The sequence below is a fragment of the Gorilla gorilla genome, chromosome 13, assembly GCF_029281585.2.
Source record: "Gorilla gorilla gorilla isolate KB3781 chromosome 13, NHGRI_mGorGor1-v2.1_pri, whole genome shotgun sequence".
In the NCBI taxonomy this organism is placed as follows: domain Eukaryota; kingdom Metazoa; phylum Chordata; class Mammalia; order Primates; family Hominidae; genus Gorilla; species Gorilla gorilla.
Genome location: NC_073237.2, coordinates 65,546,809 through 65,561,377, shown reverse-complemented (window position 1 = coordinate 65,561,377; position 14,569 = coordinate 65,546,809). Strand labels below are relative to the sequence as shown.

General features: G+C 43.0%; 1 protein-coding gene across 6 annotated transcripts in view; it reads right to left on the bottom strand.

Annotated features, from left to right (window-relative positions):
* ENTREP1 (endosomal transmembrane epsin interactor 1) overlaps positions 1-10,087 on the bottom strand; it is a 73,581-nt gene extending 63,494 nt beyond the window's left edge. For 4 of the 6 annotated variants that reach the window (XR_010130236.1, XM_055350756.2, XM_055350755.2 and 1 more), the window contains exon 1: positions 9,319-9,834. Coding sequence is in view for 3 of the 6 variants with exons in the window: in XM_055350756.2 (XP_055206731.1) it covers positions 9,319-9,732 (414 nt within the window). In the remaining 3 variants the exon portion in view is untranslated. Of the gene's footprint in view, positions 1-876; positions 3,235-9,318; positions 9,835-9,919 lie in introns of those variants that run through there. The other 2 variants (XM_055350758.2, XM_055350757.2) reach the window with 2 other exon arrangements.
* Between the last annotated feature and the right edge of the window lie 4,482 nt (positions 10,088-14,569).

Sequence of the window (14,569 nt, the reverse complement as noted above, 5' to 3'; positions counted from 1 at the left end):
TGTTACTCCCAGCACTTTGGGAGGCCGAGGCAGGTGGATTACCTGAGCCCAGGACTTTGAGACCAGCCCGGACAACATGGTGAAACCCCATCTCCACTAAAATACAAAAAATTAGCTGGGCATGGTGATGCTACTTGGTAGGCTGAGGCACAAGAGTCACCTGAACCCAGGAGGCAGAGGTTGCAGTGAGCTGAGACCGCGCCACCGCACTCCAGCCTGGGCGATAGAATGAGACTCTGTCTCAAAAAAAAAAAAAAGAAAAGAAAAGAAAAGGAAAGGGCCAATATTTTACCAAAACATAAACTGGAAACCAAGGTCAGCCCTTTGGATAACACAGTTTGATAAACAATTGGGAAATGATAATCAAAGTAATTTTTCAGCCTGGGATGTGCTGATGCCATTTGAGCACTCTGAGCTTTGTAAAATAAAGTGTGTCTGACAAAGGCAGCCATGAAGGTTTTCCTCTACAAGCACATTATACTTGTCCAAATTGCTCAAATGCACCATTTCACAATCACTGTTTATCAACTACAGATCAGTAAGGACTTGACAGTGTCCCTTCAAATTCAAAACCCACAGGCCTGCTTGCAATATTCTCCATTCTCACTAGCTGAGAGTAATCATTCTGCAGCATCAGACCAGCATAGGACAAGTCTACCCACTTATATCAAGGATCAAAAACCATATACAGGCAGAGAGGTGACAATTTCTTTGTGTGCCATCTATGTTTAAAGGTACTACTAGCTGCCTGCCCACCAGGCACTTTAACCTTGCAATCCCTTTAAATCCAATAGGGTATTTCCTTACCCTAAACAATTTCTGCCTGAAGACACAGGGCAGGGCGTGTGTGACTCAGAGTGTGTGAGTTGTACCTACTTTACAAATTGGGACTGCAATCCATGAGGTCCTGGGTTCCAGGCTCCCACTCAGCTTCTAAAGACTTAACTATGAGACCTTGGCCAAGTCATTTCACTTGTCTGGTCCTCACTTATTTCCTTAGAAATGCTGTAAGGGAAGGAAACCATCTCTTGGTCTCTTCTAACTCAAAAGACTTACCTTATAGTGATGACAGTGATTCCTCAGAAATCTGTGACTCAGGGTGCAGGCATGTATGCTTGTGCATGTATGTGTGTATGCATGTGCTTGCATGTGTGTGCACATGTGTGTGCATGTGTGTATCCCTCTGTGCATGTGCATCCCACCTGCCCACTCTGGTGCCTACTGGACTTAGCTGAGGAAATTCAAGCTGTTCTTGTGAAAACATAACTTCATATTCGACTGCCCTTAAGGAAAACACAAATCTCCCAATTCAGTAAAAAATATGATTTGAACTATTAGTTAGCGTTTTACATTAATGCTACTGGTCTCCATTAATAGAGAACCCTGTGGTTCAGCTTTATGGAATGTATTTTTTCTATTAAAACAATATTATTGGCCAGGCGCAGTGGCTCATACCTGTAATCCCAGCACTTTGGGAGGCCAAGGCAGGCGGAATACTTGAGGTCAGGAGTTTGAGACCAGCCTGGCCAACATGGTGAGACCCTGTCTCTACTAAAAATACAAAAATTAGCTGGGTTTGGTGGCACACACCTATAATCCCAGCTGCTTGGGAGGCTGAGGCAGGAGAATCACTTGAACCCAGGAGGCAGAGGGTGCAGTGAGCCAAGATCGTACCACTGCACTCCAGCCTGGGTGACAGAGTCCATCTCAAAAAATAATAATAATATTATTAAAAGGAAGTGTCCAGCCCCAGCCATAAAAGCCCATAAAATAGCAATATGCCTAAACTGTTCTGCCCCCCTCACCTACACAGCCACATCACCCCACCCTCCTCCATGTTAACAATCTAGCACGTTTACATATTTTACATATATATGTATTTTTCTCTAAATTCTTACTATACACATATGTCTATGTGTATATATACACACTCACAGGGATGTAATTTTTGTAAAAAAAATCATAAAAGATATACTTTCCCTGCCTCTTCCTTTTCTCTCTCAATCAATACTTCATAGAAATCTCTTCATGTGCATTGGAACAGCTCTAATTCATTTTACTTTAATGACTACATAACATTCCATCGTGTGGCTGTACTTAACGTATTCAATCATTTCCATATTAATGGGCATTCATTCTATGTCTAGTTTTTTGCTGTCACAAACAATGCTGCAGTAAACATCTATGAACATATATCTTTAAAAACAAGTGCTTTTATTTCAGCGGAAAAAAGTCCCAGGAGTGAAGTTTCTAAGTTGAAAGGTATTTCTATTTTTTTTATTTTAATAGATCATGACAGAGTCAACTGTCATTTCAAATGAGGTGTCTCTGAAACCAAAGAACTAAGCTATCTTTATTTCTTCCTTTGGAGGGGAGGTATTTTGATTGCATATGGTAGCAACAAACTATAGAAAATGTAAGTTAAAAAATATGTACAAAATGTATATATGTACAAATACATGACAAATGAGAAACATCAATAATCTCAAAATATATATGACAAAGATCTTTAAGGCCTCACTGGGGAGAAATACAAAGTTTATTGCGCAATATTAAATGAATAGACAAGTAAGTCAAGGCATATACCAAGTCTATGGATTGAAGACAAACTAAGAATGTTATTTCCATTTAAACTGTTCTACAGACTCAGCACATATTCAAGTTAAATCCCACCAAGATTCTTGTAAGCCACCGCTCTTTACAATGTTTTAAGAAACTATATTCCAGCTCCAGGCGGGAGCTATAGTTGCAGCTCTTCATGCCTGAACCCCGCAACAAAGGCACACACCTACTTTTATTCAATTTCTCCCTCTCTTCAAGCCCAGTGAAGCCCTGAGGCACTTGGGGAACCCTGTGAGTGGTGATGGGGAGAAAAGCAAATAGAGGAAGTAGGCCTGGATGGTTAGAAGCCTCTCGAATGGTAATGGGAACAGAGGTGCTGCAGTTGGGGATAAATTTTTTAAGAGCTCAAGACTTAAGGAATGATGCTTCCATTTCATCTGAAAGGGAGGCAGAATTCACAGACGGGGAAAGGGGTTGGGAAAAGAAGAAGAGAAGGAGGCAGAGTATTCAATGCCTCCACCTCCCTTGGTGGCAGCAGTAGCTGGAGCTCCATCAGAAATGAGCCAAGAAGGTCCCTTAACAATGTCCTTCCACGGCTCCCATTATGCCACAATGCTATCACATGTTTAACTGTATCACAATGAGGGCTTGGACCTGTGCATACTCACTCACACACCACTAAAGGTTCCCAGAAGGCACTCAGTTAGTTATGGCAAGAGTCAATGAGTGAATGAATGAATGGAGGCCAGAAACAGGAGATGACATTGCTCAAAGATGACTATGTAAGACTAAACACACTTTTCATCCCCTGTGCTTCCTAAAAGAGTACAGCAGCAACAAAAAGCAACTCCATCAGCATTCTTTCCATCCAGCGCAAGATGAAACTTGCCCTGAATGAACAGGTAAGAACCTATTTTCTAACACCAAACAATCTCTATATTATTATGAGAGGTATTACAATTTTTGTTTCACTCACTGATAACCCATTTCTTGTAGCTTACAGGAAAAAGCAGAGGCCTTTCGTTTTTTCTGATACTGCGAAGAAGGGCTCTAAGATACCCCAGGGAAGAGTCATTGTTACCCACCATAAATGGTTAATGTGCTTTCATTTTCCAACGTAAAAATCAAATCGTTAAGATCAGAAGCTTATAATTCTACTGCCCTATTTCCCTTTGCTAATCCATTAACTTGTGTTAGGGCAAAAATGTTCTGAATCATTTATCAAAAGCTGCTGTATGTAAACACAGAGATTTTTAAAAAGCCATGTTGTAAATGTCCTGTGTTACTTTGTAAATAAGCAGAAAATAATATGTCAAACTTCTCAACAACCTACCCTGCCCTATAGCTCTTACAATGGCAACTTTTTAAAAAATGAGTGTATGTGTGTGTATTTCTTCCCTATCTGTCTAGCACAGCTCATTAAAAAAAAAACAAATTGAGAAAGTGGGCAACTGAATATTTCTAATGAAAACATGATGGTAACTATAACATCCTACAAAAATACTGGCCTGTTCACTTTACTTTGATTAACTATTACCTCGGTATTTAAAAATCATTGATACAGGTTCCCGTGTATTCCAGGTCTGGTGCTTGGGTCCAGCAGTGATGCACTCTCCTATGTATACTCTAGCTACACCCTGACAAAATCAGTACTGAAGAAGAAGAAGCATCCCACCCATTTTACAGATGAGTAACTGAGGCCGAGAGGCACAGAACTTATAAAGGTGACTCTGCTGATATGCAAAATAAAGGACCAAAGAAATCAATAAAACTCATCCCCAAAATTATAGTTTAAATATCCCTTAAATATTAAAGTAGTATTTGATTAGTATGATAAAAAACATTTACTATCATTTAACTGGTAGTAACCATAATCTTTATGTTAGTTTTTCGTTTAGTCCATTGATTTTTCTTTATGTTTATTCACTGCGATTTTTTTTACAAAGGTTCACCCTAAAGTTCACCAATGTCTGTCTCTTTACATGAAAGTAGAACCTTGCCAAAGAATCATGGACTCAAAGAAGGATGATCATGAATTTAGATCAGTGACTTAAAGCCCAGACATAAATGTATACAACTGATAAAGAATAATAGGGCACTCGGAGAGGAATAAAAAACAACAACCAATTCTCTACCACTCATCTGAAATATCTCCCAAGGATCATGCATGTCATCAAAGGTAGGAATTTTGTTTCTGAAGGAGGAGAGACAACCCAATGCAACTCTCTCTCCTCTTTCATTAAATCTAGTGCAGTGTGGCCGACTTGAGTCTCCCATACCCCAGTGGAATCTAGTTAACCCCAGTGGAACCTAGTTAACTCCCTTACCCAGTGGAATCTAGTTAACATTAACTCCCATACCCCAGTGGAATCTAATGAAACCCAGTGGTACCTAGTTAACTCCCATACCCCAGTGGAATCTAGTTAACATTAACGCCCATACCCCAGTGGAATCTAATTAAACCCAGTGGAACCTAGTTAACTCCCATACCCCAGTGGAATCTAGTTAACATTAACTCCCACACCCCAGTGGAATCTAATTAAACCCAGTGGAACCTAGTTAACTCCCATACCCCAGTGGAATCCAGTTAACATTAACGCCCATACCCCAGTGGAATCTAGTTAACATTAACTCCCATACCCCAGTGGAATCTAATTAAACCCAGTGGAACCTAGTTAACTCCCATACCCCAGTGGAATCTAGTTAACACTAAACGCACCCCCCAAACCGAGAGCTAGGACAGCACAGCTGAAGACGGACACTGAGATCCTCCCTTAGCCACTCACCTCCAGTCAAACGCCAGGTTGTTTTTCAAGATGGCTCATCTCTTAGCTTCATGAATTTTGGGAATAATAATATATTGAGTGATTTACCAGTGATACCAGGAAGAAATCAAATGCTCAGAGTGCTCAAAAACACAGACTACGTTAAAAACTCTCCCTTCAAGTTGCTGAAAGTATGAATGAAAACTATGAAAAAAGATGCTTTATAGAATTTGTTAATTCTTAAGTGTTTTTTAAAATAGATAAAATATACCTTCAAAGTTCAAACAAGTGAAAGAAGCCTCCAAAATCTCAGGCTCAGGGCTCTCTTAAGGAAATACGTATGAAAAAATATCCTTGAACTATACTGTGTTGAACAAATAGTCATTTCAAATAAATATATTTGTCTCTTGAACCTAATTTTGTATCAAATACACAAGCAAAATTTTCAGTGAAGCCTAAAGAAGATGTGTGGGTTCAGTTGATATAGCAGGCTAAAGATCCTAACGGTCAAAGCTTGAAATATGAGGATATTCTTCTACTGTGTTCCTATGTGGGTTTGAAGTAACCTTAGACATAAGTTGGCACTTCCATTCAACTACCTAGCTTCATATGCCAATAAAACTTGTGAGTGAATAAATAAACATGGCATATCCATACAATAAAATAGGAATGAAGTACTGAGACTTGCCGCAGCATGGATGAAGCTTGAAAACATGCTAAGTGAAAGAAACCAATCATAAAAGACCACATATTATATGATCCCTTGTATATGAAATGTCCGGAACAGACATATCTACAGAGACTGAAAGTGGGTTAATCAGTGGGTGGCTAGGGGTGGGGGTGGTGGAGAATGAGGAGTAACTACTCAAAACTTTAGGGTTGATAAACATTTTCTAAAATTGTGGTGATAGTTGCACAACTGTGAATTTACTAAAAACCATTGACCAGTACACTTTAAATGCTAAATGGGTAAGTTGTATGGCATGTGAATGTATGTCAAAGCTGTGTTCTTTTTTAATTCTGCAGTTCTCAACTCATCATCTTCTAACTTTTTTTTTATAGAAACCTTAGTTTAGCTGTCTTTGAATTAGTTACAATGTTCTATCAAGCCCATTTCTTTTATAAATACATACTAAAATACTAATGGCTGAAGTTGTGATACCTGGAATTTGCCTTAAAATAATCCAGGGGTGTTAGGAAGCGGGAGCAGCGTTAGGTATAAAGTGGCCATGTGTTGATAGCTACTGGGTGAAGGGTAAAATGGGGGATCATTACACCCTTCTTTCTACATTTGTTGAATTTTTAAATTTTTATAATAAAAGATTTAAAATTGAAGGGAATGGTTCTTAAGACTGCCCACTCAATCCTATGCTGGTTATATTTTCTTGTGATAAAAATACACACATTGGAATATATACAGATGAAATGTGACACCTGAGATTTGCTTCCAAACAATAACAGAATTTAATCTCACAAATGGACTAGGGAGCACGAAGGATCTAATTCCCACCCTGCTTGGAATATTCATCCTTCTGAAGTTTATCAGAAGACACAAGGCCAGCAGCAGAGCCCAGGAAGGGGGTGCAGATGAAACCATTGTTGAAGCTGGGTGAAAGGTATATGTGGGTTCATCGTACACTGCATAAATGTAAACTTTTCCATAACACGAGGTTTTTAAAAAACAACCTCTGTCACATGCATAAATTCAAAACATGTGATACAAGGCTTTTTTCCCCTAAAGCACCAAGAGAGTCATGGTGCCTAAAGCCATCCTCTTAAATTTGTATTTAGTTAATTGTTCTATAAATACAGTATCTATTGCTTCTGTTGTCACTTTGCAAATTCTGAGGTCAATCTCAGGAACAAGTCACAAAAAGTAGGAATAGCCAACAGTTATAGAGTTGCATATAGACCTGGGTTTGGAGAGTATGGGGAAGAATGGGGAAAGACATATAGCAGAGAACTTGTCAGTTCCAAATCACTGATTTCTTTCTCTCCTCTGGTGTGCCCAGACCTGGAGACAAGGACATACCCAGCCAGCAGACCAGGAGTATTAACCTTCACCTTCTGGTGGAAGGCCTTTTCTCTTTTCTTTTCTTTTGGTACTTCATCAAATTCAACTGTGGCTTGACTGATATCTAAGTGCATTTACCTCTGAAATGATTCACAATAGTAAACTGATTTCAGCTTTTAATTTTAGAAGACAAAAAATAGTTTTTAAGAATCCTAAACTAGCTATGTTTGAGAAGACAATAGATTATGATTTTATAAAGAGCAAATTCCTAAAAATATATGCAAGATCATTACTGGCCCGTGGTATTTAGAGAAATGAAATGCACCCACCATTTGGCTGGATTTAGTCAGACGAACAGAATAGGTGGCATAACGGGTCTAGTTCCTACCTCGTCTGGAATATCCATCCTTCTGTAGTTTTCCTGAACACTCATAGAGGCCAGTGGCAGAGCCCACAGGCAGAGCCACCAGGGTGGCATTTTTTCATGAGGCACAAATCATGGCTTTCACTCACCACAGTCCAGCATGTACCCCAATAAGTTCATTCAACATGAAAGTATTTCAAAAGGAAAGCAAACTGACACTGGATGAAGTATACAATTTCAGGCGAGTCTCAAGGAACCTAACGTTCTTAATGTTCTTATTCAATTACTTTGGGTTCAATTAGTTCTTCGAGTCCTTTTTTTTTCAATTTGGTCTTGAATTGCAGTATGTGTGAAACTGCAAAAGCCGTTCTTACCATTCAGGACAATCACTGATTACACATCTTACTAAAAACTAGCAGCATTGCTAGACTTTCAGATTTACACAGTGAGTTCATAGAAAGGTTATTTGCGGCCGGCTGTGGTGGCTCATGCCTCTAATCCCCACACTTTGGGAGGCCGAGGCAGGAGGATTGCTTGAGCTCAGGAGTTGGAAACCAGCCTGGGCAACATGGGGAAACTCTGTCCCTTAAAAATAAAAATTAAAAATTAAAAAAAAAGATATAAAGAGAGGTTATTTACTGTGCTCATCTTCCATAGTCATTCCACAAAGATGTGTTTCCAAGTCTCTCAACACCCAGAAAACTTCAAGGGGTTGGATGCCTTGGAAATTGTGAGATTGTTAGGAGGCAGGGGGGAGTGGCCACCCGGTGTCCATAGATACTGGCTGGCAGCAGCTTTTTTCTGAAGTTGGGCACTCTTTGGCCCCAGGCTCAGCGTTCCCGGTTGGAGGAGGGAGGAGTGGGTCCTGTAGAGCAGACATCTCTAGCTAGCTGCTGGGCGCTCCAGGACCTTTGGCCAGCTCATGCATAATGACAGGTCCCGGTTCTCACAAACTGAATTCTGCACAGCAGCCTGCATGGCTCCAGGAACCCAGTGGGGTGAAGGCCTTCCTTTAATGACCAGGTACAAGCGCCAGTTCACACACACCCCCTCATTACCTCCTGAACTCGTCTGGGGGTCGAGCCACCCTACACATTTCACATTTACGTGTGTCTTAATGCAGAATAAAACAAGCGATGTGCCCCAGTCAAACTGTCCCATCTCACAAATACACCTACTATGTGCCAGGCATTCTTGATACATCAGTGAACAAAAATGATCAAAATCCCTGCCCTCCCAGCACAGACGTTGTCAGTGCAGCAAATACTCAATGACCAAAAGAAGTTTAATCATTTTCCTCCCACTTTCCTGCCACCCACACCCTGTCCTTCCAATCTCCCAAAGAGCTGGGTGTCTTTGTTTAATTCTATTAGCTTGACAGGGAAAATAAAATTCTTCAGCCTGCGCGCAACAGACACTACCCAGGTGCAACCCAATTCACCCCTGAACTCGACCGTCGCGGAACATTTTTCTCCAGCCTCCAAAAACTTCAGGTGGCGTGAGGCTCCCCCAACTGCAGCCCTGGAGGCCAACAAAGGGGCAATGGAGAGGAACGACCAGAGCCCCCTATCACCGGGATGACCGGGCGAGCGGGGCGCGCGCGCGGTACTCACCGAGGAGCCGGCCCAGAACGGGCACGAGTTCTTCACCTGCGGGGAGCTGCTCAGCGACAGCGCCCCGAAGCTGAGCGCCACCATGCAGCAGCCCAAGATCAGCTGAAGCAGCCCGAGTGACAGCAGCGGGCGGGCGGGCAGCAGTGCGGAGCCCGGGGCCGCGGCGGCAGCGGCGGCGGCTGCCCGGCGGGAGGAGAGCGCCGGCGGCGCGGCCAGCACCCCGGCAGCAGCGGTGGCCGCGCAGCGAGGCCGCGACGGGGGCTGCAGCGCGCCCCGGGGCCAGCGCGGCCGCAGCGGGGGCAGCGGCGGCTCCTGAGCGGCGGCGGCAGCGGCGCCCGGGCCCCCAGCCTGCGGCCCACCCGAAAGCCCAGCCACGGGGCAGCAGGAGCCCGGGAGCACCACGGGCAGGGACATGGACGGACGGGGAAGGGTGCGGCCGGCTGCGGCGGGCAGAGGACGCGGAGCGGAGCCGAGCCGAAGGCGCAGCAAACTGGGCCCTGCAGACGGGCTCCGAGGCCGAGGGGGAGGGAAGGAAATGCGCACGGCCCAACCACTTGCTGCCGCCGCTGCCGCTGCCCTGGCTCCTGCCGGCCGCACCCACCTGCCGCCTGGCGGGTCCGCCTCCCGCTGGCTCTGGGCGCACCCTCACTCTCACCCACACGCACTCCGTGCTCGCGCTGTGCCGGGGCAAGTGCGCCACAGCCTCAGGGTCCCCGCCGAACCTGCGCCGGCTTCCTGGGGTCCTGGGAGGGTGCCCTGCCCCAAATATTTAAGTAAGTCCCTCGAGGTGGGAGGCACCTCACGGCCAGGACACGTCAGCGCCGGCCACCGAGAGTCTCAGCGTCTGTCCCCACCCGCCGAGCTGGGGCTAGAGAAGAGCGAGGAGCCTTGTCTGTCCAGCCACGAGAGAGGCCCTGGCGCGCTTTAATGAGAAGGGAGCCCGCCCTTAAACTTTTGCCCCCACAAGGAGGGGGATGCCTGGAGGAGGGGCTTTGGGGCGACTCGATGGGAAGAGGTGTAAGCCAAGGACTTCGGGAAGGACAACGCCGAGCGCAGTTACCGCTCACAGGGCGCAGGACCTGCCTACCCCGCATCGGCGCGGGAGTGCTTTCCCGGCATCTCGGTAGGAGCGGGAATGAAAGGACTGGGTTACATTGGAAGCATCCAGCATCCGTAAAGAAAGTACCAGGGGCAGCCCGGAGCGCATGGCAAGAGTAACGCTCTGTCCTCTCATTGACTTATGAGCTATATCAGGCATCTATTAGGCATCACCTGATAGAACACGGAACCCCCAAACTTCCGAGGAAATATCCTAATAAAATCCTAAACTACTCTGGTAATTTATGAAAAATCTTTAGAGCAAAAAAAAAAAAAAAAAAAAAAAAAAAAAAAAAAAAAAAAAAAAAAAAGATTCCTCTTTGCAAAATGAATTCCCTTAATAATATACTTTTCACCTCGGAAGAATTCTAATGCGTAGAAAGTTTCGTGCCTAAAATGATTATAATGGACTTTTTTTCCTGATAAGAACCAGAGCAGTGTTCTTTGCAGTTAGTCAGTTCCAGTATTAGAAAGCTTATCTTACCGTAAGGTATTTAACATCCTCCTACCCAATAAACCAAGAAAAGTATGTGTCAGTTTTTATGCTCTGCTTGTGGAAGCTGCATTTATATTGGTCGTTACACTTTAACCCAATGTAATATACTGTCAATGTGCCCAAGTTTACATATACACTTCTTAAATTATTAAAGCACATGTCATTAATGGTGCCTAGGACTTCCTTCACAGACTACTCCCATGAATAAATTCAAATTCTGGAGGAAAAGGAAGATGTCTTTCAAAATAAGTGTTTAAAGTATGTTGATTCATGCAGGGTTTTTTTGTTTTGTTTTGTTTTGTTTGAGATGGTGTCTCGCTCTGTTGCCCAGGCTGGAGTGCAATGGCGTGATCTCGGCTCACTGCAACCTCCGCCTCCCGGGTTCAAGCGATTCTCCTGCCTCAGCCTCCAGAGTAGCTGGGACTACAGGCGCCCGCCACCACACCCAGCTAATTTTTATATTTTTTAATTGAGACGGGGTTTCACCTTGTTGGCCAGGATGGTCTGGATCTCTTGACCTCGTGATCCGCCCGCCTCGGCCTCCCAAAGTGCTGGGATTACAGGCGTGAGCCACCGCGCCCGGCCTCATGCAGTTTTTAAAAATGCCATACAGTATATGCGCTTAAATTGCTGCTGATGTTAAATGAAAAGCTTCTTGGGGCTGAGGTTATACTCTATTTTATATACAAGCTTAACAGTATTTAATTTTTAACAATGTATTACACCATGCAATATAGTAAGTCTGACTGAGTCTTAAGAAATTCTCTCAGCTAAACAAATCTATTTCATTGGCCAGTTCTTGACACCTGAAACTTACTATTAAAAATGTATTATTTGTGTCTAAGAATGTTGCTGTTAGAAGTCAGGATATTCACTGGTCCTTGAGGAGGGACGTGATTATGACTGGAAAGAGGGTTTCAAGGGGTGCTGGTGACTATTTCTTTCTTGATGTGGGTACTAATTACATGAGTAAGGTTCATTTTGTGAAAATTCATGGAGTTACAGTTATGATTTGTGTGCATCTCTGTGTATATTATATACTTAAATACTGTAAAGTATTTCCAAATACTTTATTCTTAAAATTTTTAAAGCCTTTTTCCCCATGCAGAAACAGGTGATAGCAAAAATAATTGAAATCCATGGATGATTTTATCATCTTAAAGCCTTTACTCATTTTATAAGGTGACTAAAACTTTTCCAAAGCTACTAATTAAGGGTTGTTGTACAGTCATTTGTTGTTGTTGGCCACATTTATAACTGAGTTTCTTTTTCTGGTTATAAACACAAATCCATGTAACACTACCCCAACCTTCAAAATTATGCCAATAAAAATATCAAGTATTTAGGCTTGGTATTTTTGTAAACCAAGCTTGATTCTTTGCGTCTCCCAAACCCTGCTTACATTAAGTCTTTAGTTAGACCTGAACAACCTGTATGTAACTAAGCTCTTATAGGATAATTCAGAGCCATTGATTTCCGTTTGTCTTAATAAAAAAAAAAACTGAAGACTTTTGAAAACAGTATGGCAATTTCTCAGGAAGTCAAGTATAGTGTTTGTTGTCATTTGACCCACTTATTCCACTCCTAGGTATATACCCAAAAGAAATGAACATATTCACACAAAAACCAGTGCACAAGTAGCAGCATTATTCACAACAGCCAAAAGGTGGAAGCAATCCAAGTGTCAATCAACTGGATGAACGGATTAACAAAACATGGAATATGCAGCCAGTGGAGTATATTTGTCAGTAAAAAGGAATGAGGTGCTCATCTATGCTACATGTAGAAACCTTAGAAACATTATACTAAGTTTCAAAATATCATATGTACCCCATAATATGTACAACTATTATGTATCCACAATAATTAAAAAAATTTTAGACATTATGCTAAATGAAAAAAGCCAGTCACAAGTGACCACATATGATATGATTCCATTTATCTAAATTGTCTAGAATAGAGAAATTTGTAGAGACAGAAAGTAGCTTACCGGCTGCTTAGGGCTGGGGAAATGGGGAGATTGCAGGGGGATGATGGCTAAAGGATATGTGGGTTCTTTTTAAGGTGGTGAAAATGTTCTAAAATTGATTGTACAACTCTGTGAATGTACTGAAAACCAGTGAATTGTACACTTTAATGGGTGAATTGTATGTAGGGTATGTGAATTATATCTCAATAAAGTTATTATCAAAAAAATTTAAAAATAAAGTGAGGAAGAACCTGTGAAAAATTTGCCCCAGATTCTTCATTAATGTAGGCCAAAGTTCAAGGAAACAATAGCTGGAGTGTGTTGTTTGGTGGAACCCAGCTGCCAGTTTTCCTCAAGATCAAAGCTCAACTCCAAGAAGGTTCCGTACACCTTCTACCAATGCTTCCCCTCCCTGTCCCTCATTTTCCACTCCTTGCACTAGGAGCCTCCTCCACTGAGGAGTTCAGGCTCTTTGCCCAGGTTTCTTGGACACCTTTTTTTTTTCTTTTTTGAGACAGAGTCTCGCTCTGTTGCCCAGGCTGGAGTGCAGTGACTTGATCTCAGCTCACCGCAACCTCCACTTCCCAGGCTCAAGCGATTCTTCTGCCTCAGCCTCCTGAATAGCTGGGATTACAGGTGCACACCACCACACTCAGCTAATTTTTGTATTTGTATTTGTAGTAGCAACAGGGTTTCACCATGTTGGGCAGGCTGGTCTCGAACTCCTGACCTCGTGATCCGCCCACCTCAGCCTCCCAAGGACCCTTTAAATAAACTTCTCAGTTCCTTCCACACTTCTCAGAAGACCCCCATCTGTCAGCTAATTAAAGGAGGCTGTTCCACATCGGAGTGAGAGCTGCTGAAGAAACTCTTTCTTTAAAACCTGTTCCCTGGCAAGATCCTCCAGGTCTTATATTTTACAAAAAAGGAAGTGCTTCTCTTAATTAAGGCATAGTGGACTCTAGAAGTCTCAGTTAATATGCTGGCTGGAGCAGCTTCTCAAAGTGTGCTCCAAAGACCACGGGATCACGCCAGGGCGGGGAAGGGGAATGTCAATTTCATTCACTTCTCCCCACACCTGCGGGATCAGATACTCTGGACTGAAGGCCTGGAACCTGCATTGTAACAAATGCAAAGAAACATTAGTAGATGGTACTATTTAGACTCCAGAATTTTTATATGGGAATGCTTATACGGAAGAGGAAGGTAGGGGATTTGACTTGAAAGCAAACATACATGCAAATATGTTGGTGGGAGGGCTTTGCTGGCCCCCAGCGGAGCTTCACTGCACAGGTGATCTTTATGCACAGAAGGAGTTAGACTACTGGATTCTAATGGGAAAGGTACCGTAGGAGAAACGAGTCGCTGGGTTCTAGCCCCTCCTCCACTCTGTGCCCTCGACCCAGTCAGGAGCTTCTTGGCCTCAACTGCTTCATCTGCAAGATACGGGTTTGTGAGTATCATCTGCCTGAGGTTGGGCTATGCAATCATTTGGATACCCCCAGGCCTGCGATTTTGAAATTCAGCTATTCTCATCGCCATGATTTCTCAGATGACCAGCAAGAGAACAAGGACTAAGAAAAGCGGGTAAATATGGGGGTGGAATAAATTTATAGACTCAAAATTCCCCGAGAAAACCCGAAACTCACTATTTTAAACTTTAAGGCCTCAGGTTCCATGGTCCTAGG